At 57.7% G+C, this 15,799-nt stretch overlaps 1 protein-coding gene across 1 annotated transcript; it reads right to left on the bottom strand.

Annotated features, from left to right (window-relative positions):
- Window positions 1–525: 525 nt before the first annotated feature.
- Window positions 526–15,566, bottom strand: LOC119104143 (rho GTPase-activating protein 15). Its single transcript, XM_037227828.1, has 8 exons — window positions 15,490–15,566; window positions 10,655–10,786; window positions 9,552–9,674; window positions 9,012–9,171; window positions 7,695–7,823; window positions 3,323–3,498; window positions 2,314–2,558; window positions 526–1,506 (listed from the first exon to the last, which is right to left on the bottom strand). The coding sequence occupies exons 2-8, from the start codon at window positions 10,655–10,657 to the stop codon at window positions 1,329–1,331; spliced, it is 1,014 nt and encodes a 337-aa protein (XP_037083723.1). The 5' UTR covers window positions 10,658–10,786; window positions 15,490–15,566; the 3' UTR covers window positions 526–1,328.
- Window positions 15,567–15,799: the final 233 nt, after the last annotated feature.

Here is a 15,799-nt window from a genome sequence, read left to right as displayed (position 1 = left end):
AGAAGTGAAACAGCTCCGACGTCATCATCCCTGTGATGAAATCGTCGCTGGCTTAAAATGTGCTGCTGTTCGTGGTCAGAGCGGGAAGCTCCAACTCCGCGTGCCGCGCGTCAGTCGAAATCGATTCCGCGGGAACAGAAGCAATAAGTTTCCGCATGATCGAGAAACCCTATGCACGGCTGGAAAAGCCACCTGCCAACGCCAATAATACGTGGTCGGGCCCTGGGGCGCTCAGTAACAGAACTTCCGAGGCGCTGGGGCAAGTCGCTCACGTCTGTGCGTGATCCGGCGGCCACGAGGCTGACGATGCCCTGGTTGATCACGGATAGCGCAAGAGTGGAATCCTGATGCTAGCATACAACTAAGCGGGTGCGAAGCCTTTCAGGTCAAATTTCAACGTGCTGCTCTCATTGCCAGCAAAACTGACGCATCATTCCTTGTCACCAAAACGTCGCTACTGGTGCCACGATCACACCAAACACCGCTCGCTCATTCGCTTCCGCACTTTCCGTCCAAAGGCAGTGACAAAATACCGAGCTTTGTATTACCACCATATAGCATCAATATACATCCATTTACAGTAGCAATAATACAGACTGCTAACAAATGTAGACAATGGAATCTCCAGTATCACTGGGGGCGCTGCGGCAGGCATACGAGCCGCCCCACAAATCGGAAGACGAGGGAAGAGGAAGGCATCCGTTGGCGTGGCGTCCGACAGGCGGGCGGCCATTTTGACACAAGTTCCCAGGCCCAGCAGACGGCCCGGTCTCATCGGCTGCAGCAGCGCCGAGGCACGTGGTAACCAAGAAGAAGCATAACAATGTACTATCTTAAATAGCTAGACAAGATTCTGTGCGGGTTTCCGCATGGAAACACTCGCGATTCGGTACGCCGGTGTGCGCCGGACGCGCCACCCGCGACTGGGACGGTCGTCCCACCTCAAAACATACTTCTCGCGCAGATCATTCCGCCAGAACCACCCGGCATCACAGACACCCACTTGATCACTGAGGGCAAACCTCGACACGGACGACCAGGGGTCTTATGCGTGGTCCCCGGGCCACCCGCCACACCAGTCTGCGGCGGGTGACGCCATTCGGGCGTCGGGCGTCGCGGGACAGCCTCGCCCCAGCCGACGCCTCCCCTCTTCTCTTCCGCAGCCTCACTGCTGCGGTACGGACGCGTCCAGAGCAGCACGCCGCCGCCGGTGCTCCAGCCGCATCGCTTGTCACCAGCTCCCATGACGTCAGCGCCGGCTGAGCGGAGCCGAGCGCAGCGGTCCCGTTCCACCGGGCCCGGTCAGCGGCGGCGGCGGCGCCGGCGGATCACGGGGCCCCAAACACGGCCGACATGTTCTCCAGCAGCGCCTCGACCACGCGGTTCTGCTTCATCAGATCAAGCGCCAGGTCTGGCGAGTCTTGCTCGGGCCACATCAGCGTCGGCCCGAACACGATCGCCAGGTTGTGCGCGTGCATGCGGTTAAAGTCCTGCAGCTCAGTCACCCTGCGGAGAAAGACGCGCCACGTCTACACGCCCACCAACACATACGTCGAGCCGAAGCTCCGGCTGGCGGCGCCGGGGCACCAGGCAACGCCGGCTGACTCAGCATGCCGGCGTCGCCGCGCGCTGTCCCGGCACACTGCCGTCCCGCCCCCTTCCCTCTCCCCCCCCCCCCCCCAATCCGTGCAGACCCCACGGGCCGGACGCATCGAAGATACACATTACCGGGCCTCCCAAATCGCTGCCTGCCCACTCAAGTTGGGAACCTCTAACCGTTTGCTGACCTCACGCACCCTGACTAGTACTTAGGGGGGGGGGGGGGGCATAGCCACACGATTTTGTCCTTGAGTGGCGTGTAACATGACGCATGTCTGACGGTTTCCCTGCTGATCTGATTTCTGATGCTGATTTCCCTGCTGACGGTTTCCCTGCTGAACAGTTGCAATAAAAACAGCTTTCCTTTCGATCCGAGTGCAGGCGGCTGACGCCTCGCGGCGGACCGCCTGCCAGAAACCATCACAGCAATCGCTGTCTGTGTTTTAAATCGTCGCAGACACCGCATCGTTACGTGTGAGGAGCATGACCTCCACGAAACTTCAAGAAAGAAGGCGGAACGAGAAAATACATCACGAGTACCATCGCACGTGCCACCTGTCCGACGACCCGGCGCAAGACTCTCGCAGGTCCCATCCGTCCCACTCCCACAACCGGCATGGGTCCCACCGCGGTCCCTGCGCCATCGCCACACACCAGGCTGTACTCCAGACAGCCCCGGCCCGCCCCTGCTGCCGCGCTGTCGGCCGGCCTCACCTGCTCAGGTGGCCCAGCACGGCCCGCAGCGTGTCCCGGTTGCAGGCCGGCAGGTCGACCACCAGCGAGCGGAAGGCCGACACCTGCTCGGCGCGCGCCGGCAGCCCGGCCGCCCGCAGCGCCTCCGGCAGCAGCTCGAACGGCACCAGCGGTTCTTTCAGCTCGCGGAAGAACAGCTTGAGAGCGCCCGTCAGCACGTGCACGTCCTCCTCGTCCCAGAGCACCTGGTAGTTGTCCTGGTCCACCTGCCGCCCGGTCCCGGTGGTGAGGTGTGACAAGCGCGGGGGAGAGCCGATGAACATAAAGAGGGGAGAGGGAGGAGGTGACGGCAGCTGTCATCCCCTCTGGTTCGGCGGTAAGGCGCGGAAGGCGGGGGAGAGAGCGGAGGCACACAGACAGAGAGGGAACGGGAGGAGGCGACGGCAGCTGTCATCCCACTCGGAAGACGGAAAGCTATACGCTGACACGCGCACCGCACAATGTACGGGCGAGGCACGACATTAAGCCGAGAAGGAAGTCGTACAGTCTGGCTACCCACACAAGACACACAGCAAGCTTCAGCATTCGTGAGCAGCAAGGTTATGAGTGATGCTAAACTGGCGCTTTTTTAGCTGAGGTACCTAATCGTTTAGGCCAATTAACCTAGGAGTGACACAGACAAGCACGCTGCGATGCCGGTGGCTGTGTACAACACCGACCGCCGATCAGGACGCCCACGCTGGGAAAGACACGACCAACAGCAAACAGGGCCACGGCACCATGTGGGAACAAGCAATGTTGAGCCCAGCAAGACAGAACGCGATATGTCCCAACGAATGTCATTCAACCAAAGATTCAGCACACATACTACCCAAGCGCAAAGCCACCGCACGGCCGTACACAAATCGGGCCCTGTGGTAGTGCCACGACAGCAAAGTGGCGGCCATTCTCCACAGCATCGGATGCTGGCGGGGCCGCTGTGCAGCAGTGCATGGCCGGCGTCTAGTGGGCCGGGGCGCCGCAGCCTCACCTCGCAGCGCAGACGCTGCACCTGGCTCAGGTTGCCAGATGCCCGGTACACGCCGTCCATCTTCATGTACTCCGGCTTGGCCTCGATGGCCGACACGCACTCGCGCACGAAGCGCGGCACCGTGCTGCCCTCGGCCTCGCAGAGCGCCGCCAGGTGGCCGCCGAACACCGACTCGTCTGCGGAGAGCGCGGCCGGCCCGGTCACGCGGCGACGGCGCAGACACGGCGACCCGGCGCACAGCAGCAGTCGGCAGCAGGCCCGCACACACATCAGTCGGCGGCCATACACGCCCACGGCGCATACGGAGAGACGAGGCCACGTGACGTACCGTGTCGGCGGCACCTCCGGCCAGACGAGACACAAGTCGTAATACGACAAACAGACCCTTAATGCGGTCGAGCTTGATGGCAGCGGGACAATGCAACATATCGGCAGCCTTCTTTTCATTGGCGTTTCATCGAAGATCGATGCAATTATAGAAAATCTTACACATTTGAAGACATCGAGGCGATCATCAGATATGGTGAAATAAGCTCGCTTGTAACTAATGGTATACTTTTAAATACACAACACTGCTCAAGGCGACACAGTTTCACTACTTAGTGAATACGTTCATCAATACGTTATCGTTTGATTGCGTCACGGTACGTTCCTAAGACATCAGAGGGCCAGCCGAACTGGCCGTGCGAAATTCCTATGATAGCGGATGTCTGACTCACTTGCAGTACTTCACCTTCTCGAGAAGTGTCTTGGCATCGGTGCGTCATTGGCAGAGCCAAAATAGTCTAATGTGCGCGTGTTTTTGACCCTTTCTCTTGGTGTTCTTGCACATTAATCAGCAATTTCATATTGTTAACCTGTCTTCAGGTGCTCGGTTCCGGTGTTACCCATAAGTAATTCGATTATCAGTCTTATTTCTGTTACGACTGGTACCACTGTCCATCTCCCTTTATTAGGTAGCAAAGCACATGACCTCTTATCCTCTTCTCTTGTTTTAGCCTAATCCTCGCGACGCTCCACCTATCCGGGGCGGCCTATATGCGCCAGCCACGAGTGGGCCGAGAGCCCCGTGAGAAGGGGGACCCCGACCGGGCGCCCGGCGCACACCCTGAGGGGTTCCTGCGCGAGCTAAAGCTCGGCCATTGACCCACAAGCGCATGTAGTTCTGCCCCAAAATCATCTATTCTTTATCCAATAGCCCTGAAATGTTCATCTGTGGCCGAAAGGGCGCTAATCCAAACAACCAAACCAAAAATCGTGTCCAAACTTACAGCACTGCGTGCGTGACACTACTGTATAGGCAAATGATCTCCATTAGGGCCAGAAATCGTACTGATGTACGCCGCACGCCAATAACTCGACGATATTTATATTGGGTTCGAGCACTGCGTGGCCAATGGGGTGGAAGTATTTGCGGGACGTTTGTATGACGTCACGTAGGACTGGATAACCTTGGAAGTCTACACAAGCTCTCGGACGTCTAGATTCGAAACCAGAGGGTTCACTCTTAGGAAGGGCAGGGCCGTGCACAGCCCTGACTGATTTCCACAAGGTATGTCTCAGCCCAAAACCCCATACAAATGTGAAGCACTCCATTTCAGATTTCGTTCCGACTTAAGCTACAACGGGACTTTTGATGCAAGGATTCGGAGATTGTGAAGATGACAAGTAAGCCGCCATCACAACACACCGCAGTTATGTGGACGCCAGAGAGCCGGTATGTTGGGCGTCTGACGGGCGAGGTGCTGACGGGGGGGCCATCACGTGTAATGATATCAAAACAAGGGCGATTATGGCTCTTGGTAGCTTAACAAATAGGGGTCTTACCGTCGGTCATGACCGCCTTTCGTGGGTTCACAGGCAGATATGTTGACGGATGCAGCATTCACACACGAGCTCACAAACACCAATGCTCACAGCTCACAAACGCCAATGCACGGCAATTAGCTGGCTGCGGACCTAGCTTTGGAGTCGATGAAATGGACAACTTTACGTTGACCGAAGTTTGCATTATCCTTGAGGATTGACAAAAGCGCAGCAGTTCTGGGTCTATATCGAAAAAATCAATTTTGTCTACGCCTGCGCAGCTTTCGAGGATGCAATGGAGACCAGCCATACAAATTGAAGAATCAGGCCGCTCACTGTCAATTTGTGTCGAGCTTGTGGGGCCAGACAGTGCTGAACTGGCTCGGTAACAGGAAGACGATATAGTCGCCATCTACCCACCGTATCCCCATTTGCTGCGACTGCCACCGTCTCACGCCAACTTTACCAACTCCCAAAGCTGACGAGCCCGCCTATCGGGCGTGACCAGCTCCGAGCAGACGCGCTTACTTTGTGCTAACATCGAATACTCGAGATCTAAGTCCGGTTTTCACCTGAGCTGAGCTGATTTCCCGGGACAAATACATTTTCATGAGCCTATGTGGATAGCAGAGGAACTGTATCGTAACATTGCACGAAAATCGCGCAGAATCATGAGCCTATGTGGATAGCAGAGGAACAACATCGTAATATTGCACGAAAATCATACAGAATCAAATTATTTTGAAGTACATACCTCACAGCGGCTACAGTACAGCTTTAAAAATTTGATCCTTGATGCGCAGAGCTGCGTGGAGCTGTGATGAGTAGTGGATTTAAGACTATTAATTCGTACAGCACATTCCGGTCCGGCCAAAGTGGCACGCTCCGGATGAGAACTGAACCACGAGCAACCTACAGCCTCGCTCGTTATTTCCCAGAACGATTCTGTTAAGTTACGCTGATCGACAGCATTACAGGCTAGATGGCAATCTTGCGCATGCCATAACATTACATAACATTGTGCAGCATTACATGCTCGATGGCAATCTTGTGCATGCCATAACAATCGATGCAAAACAACTGAGACTAGACACGTCGGTGAAGCCACCGCTGCCGCGATGCGCCTGGTGTGACGCCTTACATGTGTGACCTTAGCAAATGTTTGAACAGTTTGTTTGTGTTTGAATGTTTGAAGCTACCTTGTGGTCATATCCTCGCACGCGTCCGTAACAGGATGGCATCAATGCCATTTTATCATCCGTAATCAGTTCCAAAGAATGGTTTTCATCACTGTGTGTGATCAATAACAGACGCACTAAAGCGATACCTAACCAGCATCGCCATAGTTACCGAAATCAAGCCGCTGCGCGTTGTGCTGCACCTAAGGCCATTGCCCTGCCCTCCATCTGTCCGCGTGTCTACCCCCGGCCGCTGCCCAGTCCAGCGAAATGACCCGTCATTTCCCGGGGACGCTCAGCACAGTGCGGGTGCGGGACCATCGCCGGTCGGACGGGCCGCACCGGCCAGCACGCCGCATCAGCCGTCTCTACACGTTGCCTGGGCGACCAGCCGGGCCTTCGCGGCGTCACCAGCGTGAACGGCGCCGAGCGTGGCCATGCCGGCGGCGGGACCGATGGGGCGACGCCGGACCTGACCGCTGACCCGTCCTCCACGTGGCCCCACATCCCGGACGGCGCGCACCCGTGACGGCCGCACCCGCACCCGCACCCGTCGCAGATGGCCAGCTCTGTCACAGCCCGGCTGTGACGGCCAGCCGGGCGAAAGGCGGCCGGCTCAGAACAACGCGTGACTTGCTGCGGCGCGTCAGCACAGGGTGTCCGTTGGACCAAACCTATTTTGTTGAGGTGATGGGGTCAAGGCCTCGGCAGCTATCTGCGCCTTGTAAGGACTGCCGCATCTCTCAAACATCCCTGCAAAACCTTCAGTCGCCAAGGACAGTGAAAACTGGATCTTCAGCCAGGCCAGCATGTGGTGCACGTGTTCCATGTACCACCGTCTCCCACTTCTAATCCCAACAAACCGTGCACTAATTCGATACATGCTCTAGACCCAACTCTCTCGCGCAGAATGGTTTAAAAACATAACTTAGGCGCAAAAGCCACGCGCAAACATAAGAGCTGGGTGCAGAAAAACACAGCAACCATAGTGACCAACCATTTTAGACCAGCCAACCAACCGACCATTTTAGCGGCGCGGAGCCCCGACCATCCTGCGGGAGGCGCCGCTCGTATTCTGGCCAGTGTGGCCAGCCTACATATCCGGTCTGTTTCAACAGAGCCGGAAGGAGACTACATGGACCGGCCGGTGCCGCCGCCGTGCCTGAGGAGCGCACCATCCGGGCGGCCGCCTCACCCCTCACCACCGCACCACCGCATGCTGAAACCCCCACCGCGCGCCGCACCCGCCGACCGCAGCACACCAGGAGCAGACAGATCGCCCTCCTCCACACACTGCATGCAGAGCAGGCGAGCACGCGGGCCGAGCCCGGAGCACACACGCACGAGCTGGGAGCGCCTCCGGCAGCGGCAGCACCCGTCGGACGTACCTTTCAGTATGCCGCGGCTGACCAGCGCGTCGGCCGGCGGGCGCGCGCGGAAAAACCGGCGCAGCCGATCGCGGATCGTGCTACTGTCCCTAGAAAGGTCCTCCTGGCTGCCGCTCACGGCGCCGTTGACTGGAAGGCGGCCACACCGGTTAGTGGAGCAAGCCGGCCAGCGCGCCGCGCGCGGCGGCAGGCGGGTTAGCCGAGCAAGCGCGCCGACGCCCGACCAGAGCGGGACGTATGTACAGCCCGGTTAAATGTTGTCAGCTGGCGTTAGAGGGCACGTCACAGAAAGCGGCAGGTCACGGGCGGCACAGCACGGAAACGGAGACAGAGAGAGCACCGGCCAGGCAGCGACGAGTCAGTGCACGTCCACCTATCAGAGACAACGCAGGAAGCTGTCACATAGTTGCCGCCGGACCGAGTGAGACTGACAGGAGCTTGAGGTGCTGTCGGTGGCACGGCCCCATCTGGTCATGGCGACGGTGACCTTCCCAGGTGACGACTGCGGCACCGCTATGTCCGCACACTGCCAATGACGGCAGTAATCGAATGGCTACGCGACGACTCCCGAGGCCACATGGTCGGACGTGGCGTAGCTTCGGACTGCCCCGGCCCTCACGACGCCACCAATGCATACGAGGCTATCGCCACAAAATGGCTCACTCGACTGGTGTTCTGGCGTACGCGCAATGCGCAACACAGATCGGCACTGGTAACAGATATTTGAAGACGAAACGCCACCTGCATGCGACAGCAACACATGCTGATTCCATGCAGAAGGTGAGAGGCTCGCACTATGGGTGAAGCTGACGGCCATTCTGAGCCTAAAAGTTGCACTACGGACCCAGACGCCATCGCTTCACATTACCGGCCAAGATGCTACCCTAAAAAACTGACAGCAAATATGCAGACTTCTACTGTATTTGAATCACATCAGCCAAAGGCCATGGTAAATTTGTTGTTTTGTTTGCGTTAGTATTCCAGCATGCAGGAGTTCATGTCTATTACCACGACCCACCTAAAACGCTTCCGCTGGCCACATACCGAATGACTTCCACAGCACAGCGAATCTTTTTAAACAAAGTGCCCAAAAATCAAGACTTCTCGGACCTTGTTTTCATGGATGTGTGGAACAACTGACTGGGTTGTTCCATACATCAGACCCAACAACACACAGCACGACTATCTCCCCGCTGCCCTAACACGCCCGACACACCCCGCCGAACCCGACACCAACGCACCGTCCACCTGGTCCCCTAGCCGTGCCCGTCCAGTCCGCCGCCCACTCCGGCCGCAGCCACCGGCCGGGCCACTCACAGCGAGCGGAGCGGGTGCGCGTCAGCCGGAGCTCCTCACGCGGCGCCGGCCGCTCCGGCGCCAGCAGGTGGTCCAGACCCTGCGGCATGCGCGCGATGGCGTCCCGGATGGCACCGTACCAGACGCCAGCCGTGGTCGAGTTCTCCTCCTGCAGCAGCAGCTGACGGCAGCGGGGCGAGGCGTCAGGGCACGGCGTTCGCACAGGTGATGGCGCCGCTGCGGTCTGACGCCGCACCGGGCGCCGCCGGACGGGACGGTGGGGAAGATGTGGACCGGATGGCAGCCAGGAGCAGTACATCGACGACAATCAACCAATACCAAGGGAGCGCCGGGACTGAATGCAAAGGGAGCGCAAGAGCCACATCGCCATTTCTATTCCAGACTGAGCTCCTTCCAACCACGTCCACAGGCGGCGTTTAGCACAGCCGAGCCCTGTGTACTCCAGTGACGGTGACACTGCCCGGACACGCCCGTGTCCGCAGCCGTGCCCGCCGTCGGCAGCGCGCGGCTGCAGCCGGGGCGGGGCGGGGCGACACTCACCTGGAGGCCGTGCACGGTGCACACCTCGAACACGTTCTTGCGCGAGGAGCGGTCGGGTCGCCAGGAGACGAGCGCGCCGGCCAGGTCCACCGACGTCTCTGGACTGTGACCGGCCGAGCCCCACTGCCGACGCACCGACCACGTCAAAGGGAGAGCGTGCGTCAAGGGCAGCGACGCGACTTCCTCGCGGCGGCACGGCAATGAGGACCCCGGACCACCATCGCGCCGATGAAGTCCACACTTCCTTACCCCGCCCCGCCATCTCCCGCCCGGTCTCTCTCTCTCTCTCTCTCTCTCTCTCTCTCCTCTCTTCTCTCTCTCTCTCTCTCTCTCTCTCTCTCTCTCTCTCTCTCCTCTCTCTCTCTCTCTCTCTCTCTCTCTCTCTCTCTCTCTCTCTCTCTCTCTCTCTCTCTCTCTCTCTCTCTCTCTCTCTCTCTCTCTCTCTCTCTCTCTCTCTCTCTCTCTCTCTCTCTCTCTCTCTCTCTCTCTCTCTCTCTCTCTCTCTCTCTCTCTCTCTCTCTCTCTCTCTCTCTCTCTCTCTCTCTCTCTCTCTCTCTCTCTCTCTCTCTCTCTCTCTCTCTCTCTCTCTCTCTCTCTCTCTCTCTCTCTCCTCTCTCTCTCTCTCTCTCTCTCTCTCTCTCTCTCTCTCTCTCTCTCTCTCTCTCTCTCTCTCTCTCTCTCTCTCTCTCTCTCTCTCTCTCTCTCTCTCTCTCTCTCTCTCTCTCTCTCTTTGCCACCGCCCTGCCGTACTAACACGACAGCGTGTGGAGACACCGGCGACAGATGAAAAGTGCTTCAGAATGGACCTGGCGCCTCCCGAACTGCGTGACGCCGTTGGAAAGCTACCTTCCGGAAGTATACCACCCACAGTCGGTCACAGTGGGGAGGCGACGGCAAGGTCCAACAAACATTTTCGCGAAACGGACCTGGGCGTCCAACACCGCCACTGCGACACATATCCATCGCGCAAACAAGGCAGCACTGCCAATACCATCTCGCACTGCCCGACCTATCCGTCCACCGCACACACCCCGCTCCCAGCGGCGTCCCCCTCCCCCCCCCCCACGGTCGGAGCGTGACGCCGTGACGCCGCCGCCGCTCACCATGCCGGCGGCGCCCTTGACGTCCTTGAAGAGCAGCAGGTAGCGGTCCGTGAGCACCACGTGGCAGGGCGCCCAGTTCTTGCGCACCCGCCGGGACGTCTCTGTGGCCACCTTGGTCCGGTTCAGCGTGCCCTGTCGGCAGCAGGAGACGGCGTCTGGGGACGGACACAACGACGCCGGGGGAGCCTGGCGATGCTGACAGCATGACAAAGTCAGGCCTTTCGAGGGGAGAACATGACAGTCAGGCCTTTAGAGGGTAGAACATCACAAAGTCAGGCCTTTCGAAGGGAAAAGTGACAAAGTTAGGTCTTTCGAGGGGACGAAGTGACAAAGTCAGACATTTGGAGGTGACAAAGTGACAAGGACAAGCATTTCGAGATGACAAAATGACAAAGCCAGGCATTTCGAGGTAACGAAGTGACAAGGTCAAGCATTTCAAGGTGACAAAATGACAAAGTCAGGCCTTTCGAGATAATGAAGTGACAAGGTCAGGCCTTTTGTGGGAACAGTGACAAAGTCAGGCCTTCGAGGTGACAATGTGACAAGGTCAGGCCTCCCGAGGGGACAAAGTGGCAAAGTCGGACCTTTCGTGGGACCAACTGACAAAGTCAAGCCTATCGAGGGACAAACTGACAAAGTTAGGCTTTTCGAGGGGGCAGTGATTATTTGCACATCTCGCTCATTTTTGCATTTTTTCAAGGCACTGCACAGTCTGGTTCCTTGCGTTCATACATGAGGGGTACCTCATCCAAAGGGCATTCAACCAGACTTCGTACCCAGGGAATATCGCGGACTTAGTCCAAGGGCACCCGAGCCGAACAAGCAGGAACTACCGCGGCTGATCATTGTATATGCCTCAGCTAGCAACAGCCAGAGAGCCAACCCGGCACGAAGCGGCCGTGTCTTAGCATCAGATGGCGAGAAAATGTCCCCTCAGGTTCTGCCCTACACCAAGACACCAAGAGACCAAATGACCTCATAAAACGGCATGCAACTATATCCTGAGTTAGCAGTCCAGGCGTGCCTATCGTGTCTTTGGCTATCAGAGCCGCTGGCGCAGGCTAAACCACACTTAAAAACACAAGTCAATCCAAACACAACACAACCAAATAATGGCCTCAGCCCTGTTGTTCTCAGCAACGGTGTGACAAGAATCATACTACTCCGCTCAAGAATAGTATGACTTCGGAATAAGAATGATCACAGATGGAAATGGAATCGCATTCGTAGTTTTACTCCACCTGCCATTCCGACCAACACAATTTTTTAGACCCATACTCGATACTTTGTGAAGGGGTGTATCGAATATCTCACGTCGGTTGCGCATACCAATAACGCCTCTGCGCAACACCGGAACGATTTCCAATCCGGATGTTCGGCAGAGACCATGTTGCAGGGATAACGGTGCCCGCTACACACAGTACTGGAACATAAGTGCCCGCTCCACGCTAAGCACGAACAAGAGAGCTCGCTCCACGCTTCACTGGAGGAAGAGTGCCCGTTGCACACTACACTGACCATGGCGATGGCTATGACACCTGGCCGCAGGCGGGCGCCGCCGGTCATCACGGCAACACACGCCTCACACCAGACGGACCACAGCCCCGGGCCAGCGGCCGGCATCTCTGCCTCGACCGGTGCAGAGTACCAGCTGACCGGCCGGCGACGGCGGCCGCTCAGACCGCTCCGGCCGGAGACCCCGCACAGCGGTTCACTGTAGGTCACTCAGCGATCCCCGGTGCACTGTCAATCACGCGCCGGCCCCGGTCCACTCTCGGTCACCCAGCGGCCCCGGTCCACTGTACGTCACCCAGCGGCCCCGGTCCACTGTCGGTCACCCAGCGGCCCCGGTCCACTCTCGGTCACTCGGAGGCCCCGGTCCACTGTCGGTCACCCCGCGGCCCCGGTCCAATGCACGTCACCCAGCGGCCCCGGTCCACCCTCGATCACCCAGCGGCCCCGGTGCACTGTCGGTCACTCGGCGGCCCTGGTCCACTGTCGGTCACCCAGCGGCCCCGATCCACTGTCGGTCACCCAGCGGTGGGTCCCCGGCCGGTCACAAGTCGGTGCCGGGTCCCGCGACACTGGCGACGGCGCTCAGAGCGCGAACCAGCGTCGGAGGGCCACGGCACTCCGGGGTGACATCACAGCCGCGGGTCAGGAGTGAGTCACTGGGGCCGACACACCGGGCCCGGGAAGGATACGGGACCCGTCCGGCCAGCAGAGTCATGATGTTCCGGCGGATGCAAGGCACGCAGCGCCCTCCGTCCCCGACCACGAACCGATCGCAGTGAAAGCATTCTGGGACCTTATTTGGTCTTCATAAAGCTGCACACATTAGTCGCTTCTGGTGACCAGGCGGCTACGTAATTGCGTTCCACTTGGTCCGCCCAGAAATTGCCGGATGACTGGCTATCGTTGCATATACTTGCTAGTAACTTTCTGTCGATGATGACGGCTGACTGGGCTCACTGAACTATTCACTGATGATTGGGTTTACTGAACTAAGGCCTCAACAAACAACAAATATTAACAAGAATCTGTTCCAGTCAACACGCGGCGCTGCGGTCAACAAAATGTTTGTTAACCGCAGCGCCGCTTCCGACTCAACAGGTTGCAGAGTTGATTCCGACAGAACTAAAAACGCCTGCTCTCAATGCACACCGCATTTGGTGCTGAAGTACGAGCAATGAGTGTTGATTAGCCGAAACATACACGCTCAACGAACACCGGAGGCGGCAGACACGGGGGCAATCTGACCAGCCCGCTGAGGTTCCAGTGTCATTACCAACAATGGCGGCCAGCTGTCTGAAGCCGGCGCCGGCAGCCATCGTCCATCCGCCGATATATTAACTCAATCCATGGAACACGTCAACCCCCTGACAACCACTCAGGTCGCAGGTGGCGGTCTTTGGGGGAATGTCTCAAATTCTTGGGAACTTCCGTAAAAAAAAACAATTCAGCATAATACCGATTGGCAAAACGGCTCTTCAATCCCATCGACCTCATCAGTTTTGTCACCTGCAGAAATGCTGCGGTGGTATCCTATGATTCCATACCCAATGGGCAGGAACAAAAGAGGGTGCAAGTAGCCCAGTGCGTGACTTGTAAACTCCATTGGATGCTGTCGCGTTGTACCCGCCAAAAGGCGTCAAGCTTGCTCAAATCACGTTTTCGCCGACTATAGGTAACTTTGGAAATGTTCAAGATGTGGAGTCGATGCCAGTCAAAGTGTGCGACTTTTCACTTCTAAGGTGCCAGGTGAGATCACCTGAGGTTATTGTGTGACCTTCCATGACCTTGACCTTAAATGACGCTACGCTTACGATCTTCATGCGCGAGGACATATACCTATGAGTACAACATGACATATCTACTACCGCACGACGCTGTTCATCTGACCCAACCTGTTACTTACCTAGTCGTCGACTTTTCGGGCATTTCGACTGCGCAGTCATACAACATCCATACGACCTGACCTCGCGTGACCTTGACCTCCAATGACCAAATAATTGCCACTGACATCAAACTATGGGCCAAGATAGGACGGGTCTACAGGCCAATCTGACGTAACTTTTTCCATATCTGGTAGGTAAGCTTGACTTCGACATTTGAACGACCCTAGAAAAGGCCAGGAGCATCGGTAATGTTTGCGATAACGTCTCGTGCCGTCTGTACATCCCATAACGTCTTCAACACCCATGGACCAGGTTTGGGCCCAGCCGAGCCTAGAATGCGCCGAGGCGAGTCCAATTTTAACGTGTTCACCACGCAGATCTGGCCCAGACTTCTGGCCCAGACTTCTGGCCCAGAGAACTGGGCCAGAAGTCGATGACATGACATCCGGCGTAAAAAGGCTCGACGGTCGGCCACTAAACAGTCCGCTAGATGGCCTGAGAGGACGTCATAATGCAGGTGCGATGCGCTGGCTGATTCAGTCGCCAATCAGTCTGATCTATTGCGTCCTTTTTTTCCATGTCCCCTAAAGAGACTTCCCAGTAGGACACGAATGTTGCACAACCAGCCGTTTCTGTCATATATGTCTACGCCAACTCCGTTCCAGACACGGGGAAAGAGGTGAAAGAGAAAGGAGAGGAGAAAAAGAAAACCGCGCACTGGGGTTTTATCATCTAGAAGATTGCTTTACACAATGGGTGCAAAATAACCGTCACAGCCAGAGTTCATGAACTCTTAACAACTGGCAACATTCGTAAATAAGTAGAATACCAACAATATTCGGTGAAAAGAGGTGTATCAATGCGTTAGAGCTGATCATCAATATGCCAACTATTACCAAAGTACAATGGCTCATAAAAACACAAAGAAAGCCTAAAAACACCAGCTGCCGTGTCTTGTATTCCAAGGTGACTGGCACCAGACACCATGCGTCATGACTGTTCAAATGCTCTGTCCGTCTCCACGTAACGCCGCCAGACTGAAGCCTAATTGTCGTCGCGCATGACGTGCTTATCGAAGCAGCTAGTGCGTTACAACATAACTCTAGTTCTGTCGCAGGCGCCGCTCTCACCCACCGAGTGCGATGCCTACATTAGGACTCTAGCAGCTCCTGGTGTAATACGGTGAAGGAGCGAATTAAAAGTACAGCGAGGTGGTGCGCCAGGAGCTTACTTTGACACGGCCCTGGGCAGGCGGCATGGCAAGCCGTCCCCGGTTGCCTTCATCTGCCGGGTAGACACCGACCGAGGAGCTCGCTGCAGGAGGATCTGACACAGAGTCGCCCCACCTGCAGCGACCAGCATCCGAGCTCGCCGCGCCGTCGAGCTGGTGCTCCCGCGGCCGCTCTGACCAGGCGTGGGAGGCCCAGCAGCGCTCACCTGGTGCAGGATGGTGTGCGTCTGATCGCCGGCGAACACGCGGGGTCGGCCGGCGCCGGGCGCCGGCGGCACCAGCAGCGAGCGGCCCCCGCTGGCTGCGGCCCGCCTGGCGCACGTACGGCGGGAATGGGCAGCGGCGGCGGCGCCGGCCCGCCCAGCCGCGCCGTCGCCCTCCTACCGGGCAGAGGGCCGCACGTCAGAGGGGCGCCGCCACCGCCTGGACGGCTGCGGCGCTGGGAGCGGGCCACGGGCCGACAGGCGGACACCGGGGAGCCATCCGGCGGGCAGAGGGCCGCACGTCAGAGGGGCA

Source organism: Pollicipes pollicipes, unplaced genomic scaffold, assembly GCF_011947565.3.
Source record: "Pollicipes pollicipes isolate AB1234 unplaced genomic scaffold, Ppol_2.1 Scaffold_5909;HRSCAF=7009_pilon_pilon_pilon, whole genome shotgun sequence".
In the NCBI taxonomy this organism is placed as follows: Eukaryota; Metazoa; Arthropoda; class Thecostraca; order Pollicipedomorpha; family Pollicipedidae; genus Pollicipes; species Pollicipes pollicipes.
Note: the sequence above shows the minus strand (reverse complement) of the source record. Positions and strands in the feature narration are given on the sequence as shown.